The sequence below is a fragment of the Hydra viridissima genome, unplaced genomic scaffold (assembly GCF_058129835.1).
Source record: "Hydra viridissima isolate aposymbiotic clone 2 unplaced genomic scaffold, HvirCarnegie_v1 scaffold_9, whole genome shotgun sequence".
Taxonomy (NCBI): Eukaryota; Metazoa; Cnidaria; class Hydrozoa; order Anthoathecata; family Hydridae; genus Hydra; species Hydra viridissima.
Window position 1 is genome coordinate 1,865,501 of NW_028324308.1, and position 8,394 is coordinate 1,873,894.

The 8,394-nt window shown below is 28.0% G+C and overlaps 1 protein-coding gene across 2 annotated transcripts; it reads left to right on the forward strand.

The window, feature by feature from the left end:
* Positions 1–2,135: 2,135 nt before the first annotated feature.
* LOC149883551 (uncharacterized) lies at positions 2,136–7,710 on the forward strand. Of its 2 annotated transcripts, XM_090097194.1 has the most exons (7): positions 2,165–2,755; positions 3,588–3,692; positions 4,041–4,205; positions 4,427–6,298; positions 6,382–6,471; positions 6,697–7,054; positions 7,183–7,710. In XM_090097194.1, the coding sequence occupies exons 1-6, from the start codon at positions 2,689–2,691 to the stop codon at positions 6,909–6,911; spliced, it is 2,514 nt and encodes an 837-aa protein (XP_089953320.1). In that variant the 5' UTR covers positions 2,165–2,688; the 3' UTR covers positions 6,912–7,054; positions 7,183–7,710. The 2 variants fall into 2 exon arrangements, with proteins under 2 accessions (XP_089953319.1, XP_089953320.1); XM_090097193.1 differs by having other exon boundaries at positions 2,136–3,692.
* Positions 7,711–8,394: the final 684 nt, after the last annotated feature.

Sequence of the window (8,394 nt, forward strand, 5' to 3'; positions counted from 1 at the left end):
TTTCCAATTTTTTAAAATAAGATTTGGTAACCAATGGTGTCATGCTTAATGACAGTTCAATTAATATTCCCATCTTAAATATTTCTTTAAAAGTAAATTGCTTTTTCAGTCGAATGCTTTTTTTTAAATTGATATAATACTTCCAACTAACCTTTGTTAAATATTTGTGAATTATACAATTTTATTTTATTTTACTCATTACTTTTAAATTCTTTCTGGCTTTTGTGCCTCCCCGCAAAATTTATTTTCCCGTATGACTTAAATTCACCAGTAAATCTCTGGATACTCGAGATATACGGGTTCGATAAACGGGCATGTACGGGGAATATTGTCCATTAAATATCCGTACAGCTAACAATTTATACTAGACACCAGGACTTTGGTTTTTCAATTTTTTACGGTTAACAATGAAAATAAAAATTTCTGAACAAGTTTTTTAAAATAGCTCTAGTTTAAAATAACTTTTATAAATAGAAATACAAGTTTACAAGATTTCAGTAAAAAATTGCGATACCTCGCAAAGTTTATGTTATTTTGTTGAAGACATTGTGCAGAACTGCTATTCGTATAAAACAGACTTAATTCGATTAAAATAAATTTTAACAAACAATATTACGTATGGATGTAAACATATCATACCAAAAACCTGGCTGTTTTAAACGCATAAAGAGTTTTATTTTAACAAACTTCAGAAAATTAGATTTATTTTAAATAATTTATACAAGCAAATTTATTTCAATCGTTATTAATCGTAAAAATCGAAAAACCAAAGTCCGGTGTCTATTTTATACAAGAACTTGTATATGTCCTTACAAATTTACGGGCATATGCAGGTATTATTTGAATAATAAAGCCACTACTCGTAAAAACCCGTTTCTTTTACCCAATATCTTTAGGAAGCCCGGAAAAATCCCCGCTAAAAGACATAAAATGATTAGATATCTCAGCTTTTGTTCAAGTTAAATACATTTATACACACAGACAAATAAACGTACAATTACTTTATCAGAGTTGGTGAATTGGTGAATCGTTGAATGCACTCAAAATAGTTGAATAAATTAAAAACTTCAATAAAAGCTGAACTCTGAAAATTCCTCAATTTATAGTCATTATGGGGAGGGTGTTTCTGAACTTTAAACCAATGATATATATTAACTAGATGTTCTAACTTCAGAAAAACTCCGTAAGAAAAAGTGAAGCAAGTTTTTAAAGTGTTAATGCCGCTAGCTGTCCTATTTAAATTGACAATAATTCATTTTTGTTTTGTTTTGATATATCATTGCGTCATTTCAGGCTGGCAAAACAAACCTGGCTGACTAAAAATTTGCTTCATTGCGGAAGTGCGAGTTAGATATCTAGTTAATATATGTAATTGCTTTGAACTGAGAACTTAAGAGTTTTTAACTGCGCGGAGCAAGGGGAGGAGAAGAGAAGAGTCTTAGACAAAAACTCCGCCTCCCCTTAGGATCACAAATTTCTCTCTGAGAGACTTTACTAAACAGAAAAAAGTTCACTCTGAGATTTTATTAAAACTTAAATCTCAAATCTAACTGTTTTTTAACAAGGTATATACGGGCGGATTGCACATTGTACGGGTAATGCCGGTATGATAATGATTGTTGTACGGGGTTTAATACGACCCGTATTCGGACCCGTAAACATCAAGTATCCTATGACTACATATCCTTCCATAATATTTTTATAAATATGTAAATGGCGCTACACTACCCTATCACTAAACGTTAAATACAGGAAAGTCTCCCTAATTTGATTGGATAAGAAATCTTGTTCCGCAAAGCCCGAATAACAACTTAATCGTTTGCCGGATCGTAAAAAAGTTTATGTTTTTATGACCATGTATGGATGTACATATATATATATATATATATATATATATATATATATATATATATATATATATATATATATATATATATATATATATATATATATATATATATATATATATATATATATATATATATATATATATATATATATATATATATATATATATATATATATATATAGAAATATATATACTAAAGAGCACGCTTACAGTTTCCAGTTTCTAATTCGCAATAACGATTGAGTTAGCTACTTCTTTTAATAATATAACTATTTTAAACTTTTTTTTTATTATTTCTAAATAACAAATTTTATGTTTAAGGTATCTGGTAGCTTATCTCTAAACAAAATGAAGCTTAATCAGCTTACGATCAATAGTTATAATCGACAAGATGCATACGAGTCACATAAACAATTTATAAAAACTGTTCAAGATTATTCCATCAAAACCAGCCAGTTTTCTTTTGATAAAGTTGAAGATGTGTTTTCTCTTATGAGTTTGCCACCTAAACATCAGTTAATGAGATGGTCAACTGAATTATCTCTCCGCAATAATATTGCAAGTGGAATTCATTACGTAGAATGTAATTTAGGGAAATTCCTCTATGAAAGTGTTCAGCATCTTATAGCGCTTCATAGGGTTCAAGAGATCAAATTAGCAGTTGATCAAGAGCTGACATGGTTTAATTCTCCAAAGTTGGTACCAAAATCAATTGGTATATTCCCTCCTCAAAATTTAATTGAAAAATTCAAGGAAGTGCTTTTTAGAAAGCCAGCTAGTACAGAAATTTCAGAATATGGGATGAACCCTAATACTTTAGCTGAGTTATGCTGTACTAGATGGCTCTCCTCAGATCATATGATGCAAATATCTTGTATTTTAAATTCTATTCAAAGCCATTCAAAGGTAATTTACTTTAACTTTATAGGAAATATTGAGCATTATGTGTCAAGATTAACTTCTGTCCCTATTAAATTGATATTTATTATAAATGTTGGAGGAAACAATGAAAAAACATTCTCTGGCACAGATTTTAATCCTGGTTCCCATTGGGCATTTGCAGTTTATAATAATATTGAGTGTAGTTTTTACTATGGAGATTCATTAGGTTGGTCAGTTCCAGATGATTTTTTATGTAAAGTTAAATTATTGATCAGAAAATTGTATCACTTAAATAAAGAGGTTAGCATTACATACTGTCATGATCCAAAAACGCACAGATATGGCGTCAAAAAATGCAGTTCATTATGCAGAGGAAACTACCCAATGCAGACATGTGGAAATATTTGTGGAGTTATTACTATAATAATTTGTGCGATATCTTGTTTAAATTATGATTACTTTGTACATATAATAAGCAATGATAAAAGAGAGAACAATAATTACATTTTTCTACAAGAGCCTACAAAATATTCTAAATATTTAAGATTGGTTTTAATGTCATGGTTTATTAGTAAAGAAATAAATTTGGATTTTGTTGTTCCTGCTTTAGGCAAAGTTTCTAGCAGTTTCGAAGTGCCTTCTAATGAAGATTTCAAATATACAAATGTTTCTGAATCATCATTAAATAAGAATATTATTGTTAATATAGAAAGTAACAATTTTTCATCTCTAAAATGTGCATTTTGCAATGTTACTTTCACCAAAAAAAAGAATATGCAGCGACATATAAAAAATAAGCACAAATTGATTAATGAAGCTCAAGCATATATTCAGTCAGGCATTTCTTTTTGTCTAGAATGTGGTTTTCAATGCAGACAAATTAATGGTTTACGAAAACATTTATCTGCGGTTCATTTTTATACTTTTCAGGAAGAAAAATTATCATTTTCTAATTTTAAAGGTAGTTATATGTTTTTGAAGTAAATTGTTTTATATGCTTTTATAAAAAAAATGATTTTTATTTATTTTTTTGTTTACTTCTTTAAATTTGAGTTTCATTTTGTTTTCAAGATTTAAAAAAAAAAAAATTAAATAGTTAACTAATTTCACAATACTCACAGGAGTAGATTATTCATAGTTTATATTGTAAGTTATTGTTGCAGGCCCTTTTATAATGCATCTTTCAGAATAGTAGCTTCTTATATTATGAATCATTGCCAAATTTGTAAAGGAATTAAACAATCAGTTATCTGTCTTTCTTATTACCTTTTTTTTATAATTGTTGTTTCATTTTTTTGTTAATGTTTAGAATTTGATTTGTGGAAATCAGATATTGAAAGTAATAACTCAATGCAATATGTTTTACCTTCTGGTGAAAAGTTGGATAAAAATGGTAGGAAAGTATCATACTATCAATGCAACAGAAGTGGATTTTATAAAAGCATGGCAAAGAAAAGAATAGCTAAAAGTAGTGGTATGTTTCACTGAAATAGTCTCTGAAGACTACTTTGTTTATTTTTTAATTATTTTTATGTTTTGTTTATATTATTAGAATTTTCTTTATTATCTTTCTTTAAAACAATTTAAAAAGTTATGTATAATATATAAGTACAGTTAATTGTAATCTTAATAGTTACAATTATCTATTTACCATAATAGATTATTTATTACCATAATGAATATTTTACAAAATAGGCACTCGAAAAATTGCAAAAAATTGCACATCCACTCTAAAAGTTTACCAAAACTTAGATGGAACAATTCTGGTTCACGCTTGTTATTCTCACTATGGACATAGCAATGAAATTCAACATATTTCCCTATCAAGTGCTCAAAGACTAGAAATTGCCAGCAAACTAAAAATGGGTGTAACCAAAGATAGAATCCTAGATGATATTAGAGATGAAATGGGTTCTGTTCAATCCAGATTACATTTAACTCAATACCAAGATATTAAAAATCTCGAAAAAGCATTTAACATTAATTCTATACAGCTTCATGCTAATGACCAAGATAGTGTTGCAATTTGGCTAAAAGAGTGGCAAATGAAGGAAAATAATCATGTTTTACATTATAAATTACAGGGAGAGTCAGATACATTTAATAAACTTAAAGATGCTGACTTTATCATTATAATGCAAACAGAGCATCAAAAAAAAATTTTACAACAGTTTGGCAAAAATGGTGTTTGTATTGATTCTACACATGGCACAAATGCCTATGATTTTCTGCTGACAACAATATTAGTTATTGATGAATTTGGAGAGGGGCAACCTGTTGGATGGTGCATATCAAATAGTGATTCATTCAGATTTCTAAAATTATTTTTTATAAAACTAAAAGAACATTCTGGAAATTTTTGTCCAATTTGGATAATGAGTGATATGGCATCACAATATTACGAAGCGTTTTGTGATGCTTATTTGTGTGAGCCTTTAAAGTTCTGGTGTACTTGGCATGTTGATAAAGCTTGGAGAGAAGAATTGCATAAAAAAATACACAATATTGAAATGGAAGCAGATATATACAAACGTATTCGCTTTCTTTTACAGCTAAGTGATAGAAACCTATTTGATGACTATTTACAATTATTAATGAATTACTTGCAATCATCTGATTTAACACAATTATTTGCGGAGTATTTTGAGAAATATTGGGTCAGTAATAAACAAAATTGGGCATTCTGTTATCGTATGGGTCTTGGCATAAATACAAATATGTATGTTGAATCTTTTCACAAAGTCTTCAAGTACAGTTACCTACAAGGCAAGCATAATAAAAGAATTGATAATTGCTTGTTTGCTTTGTTAAAGTTTAACAGAGACAAAGTATATGAAAGAATAATAAAATTAACTAAAGGTAAAATCAGCTTCAAGTTGAAAATGGTGCATTCTAGGCACATTGCAAGTCTGCAACTGAATGAAAGTTTTACTTTGGATGATAAAGGAGCAAGGCTAGTACAGTCTGAAACAAATGCTTGCCTATACAGAGTTTTAAAACACCAAGAATTGTGTGAAATAAACGAATGCCTCACAAAATGTCCAGAATGTAAAGTATGTGCTCATTTATATAGTTGCGACTGTATGGATTTTCTAACCAAAAATATCCCCTGTAAACACATTCATTTAATACATCGTCTTAGCAGGGTTTGTGAAACTAAAAAAAATGAACCTATTCATTTGCCAACACATTCTATTGAATTAGAGTGTAAAGTTGTAAAAGGATGTGAACCTGCAGATATTAATATTTTAAAAAATACCATTATTAAAAATTTAAACAATCTAGTTAATTTAGTTACCTGTAGTACAGTATCAGATGAAGAAGGTTTGAAGAGCTTACACAAAAATATATCATTAGCTCAAAATACCTTTTTAAACTTAACAACAAATAAGCAAAATGAATTACATTTCAAAAGTAATGTTCCATCAAACACTCAAATAACCAAGCAGTCTCCATTTTATTTAACCAAAAAAAAGCGTAAAACATCAAACATAAGACTTGCAAAGCCTTCTGCAGATGAAATAGATAGTTTTCTTGATTTTACCAACTGGAATTTAAAAATAAAAGGTATATATATATATATTTTGGCCTTACTGATATCTATATGTTCAATTTTATGCTTTTAAATATGTTTTTTTTTTTTTATCAAGACTCTCAATTACAGTCATCAAGTAAATTAAAGAAGCCAAAACTTGAAACACAAACTAATTGTATTATTAAAAAAAACATTTTATCACCAGGTAAAATACTTTTTTTGATTTTTTAATTTCAATCAATACTGCTTATTTGGTGTCATATATGTTGTATTCATTACTTTTTCCAAAACTTAAAGCTAGCATAAGTTCTAAACCATTGCATATATACACTTTAGCCTATTTGAAACCCTTGTTTCAATAATTAGTTTACCTTTTTGATTGTTTTGCAATTTGATTTTTATTATTTTACTTTGATTGATTAAAATTTAGATCAGAAAAAAATTTTGGAATTTTTTGGGTACAGAAAATCGCATACAAATCATATGTTGACTGAAAATGAACTGAACATAGATACTGCTCATCTATCTCCGGAAATAATTAACCATGACATTACAATTATCCAAAGTTTAATATATCCGGAAGTATTTGTCAAAGTTAAAAAAAAACGTTTATTTGACCATGCATATAGTATTTACTTTGTCTAATTTTTAATGCTATGCAAATAAACTCATTGACTAATGAAATAGCCATATAAAAAATTTTTTTTTTTTCATTTTTGACTTTATGAAAGACTATGTGGCCAAAGTTGAAGTATCAAATTGGTAACTATGTACCTATAACTTTGAAGGTATCTAATATTAAATATTTTGTCTTCAAGATCCAGTAATACTCAACTATTGATGATATTATTAATATGAAAGACTTTATGCAGCAATTTCTTTAGATATTTTTTAAAGAAATTGTTTTTGTTTTTAGCCAAAGAAGCCATTTTAGCCATTGTTTTTAGCCAAGGAAGAACTGAAAGTGGATTTATCAAGCATTAACATGAATTACTACATCAAACACTGGATTAGTAGTTACTATAAAAAATATTTTTCAGTTAAGAAAAAGAGTGATGATAAGTTAGTTTAAAAAAAGGAGTTATTAGAAAAAATGTTGATGCAACTTCAGTAATAGAACAAGATAAATTATGTTGTAGTGTGATTCTTATTGTTTTTGGAGTTTCTATTGAAAATGTTTATACAACACATTTGTGCATTACTGAGATTAACAGTTTTGGTGTGAAGTGTTAAAGTAAAAGATTTGATTGTGGTTTTTTACAATTTAGAAAAAGTTTCACTCTAACTAGTTTTGTTTAATTAAATATTTTTTACTTGTCTTTGATGTGTTACATTTTTTGATGTTTTAATAACCTTTCAGTAGTCTGTTTTTAATAGATTATATAAAGAAATAATGTTGGTTACATCATTATAATATTATTTAAATAACAGAGCTTTTGCAACACATAATTGTGTAATGTATTATACAACAAAGTATTTTTATTAAATTAGTTTAAACTAATTTAATAAAAACTTCGATAATTTCATTCCCAAAACTTCTTTCATTTACCAATTTATATTTGTAATTGCAGTTTTGTAGATATTTAATTGCATATTTAACTCCCAATATGTCGGCTCTCCAAGGGGCAGATAAGTTAATTCGAGTAAGCAAATGTTGGAGTTAATGAGTCATTATATAAGTCCAACTTTTAACCTGTTTTCTATGTTTGGGTGTATTCAGAATTTTCAGAGCAAATGAAATATCAATTAATATATTTATACATAATTCTGTATTCACATAAGAAAAAAACTTTTAAAATTTCAACAACACACTTTTTACCGTACCCAATGTGGATTTAAATCAACAATTACAAATAAACACCATGAAATCTATAATTAAAAATATTAGTTCATTCTCCACAGCATTTGTTTATTACTTCCATGAAGCAGCAGCGGCAGCTGTTTATGGTTTTCAGTGAAGAGATATTTTTATCAGAGCAAGAATAGAGGACAGAGATGTTGTTTTATTTCTTTTTGCAATTGCAATTACTCCCTCTGAAAACGGGGGTTGTTGCGGTTTTATTGTCTTCTGTGATTTAAGCGCGGCAGATTTTTTATAAAATTGATTCGAGTCAGGGAACAGATCAAA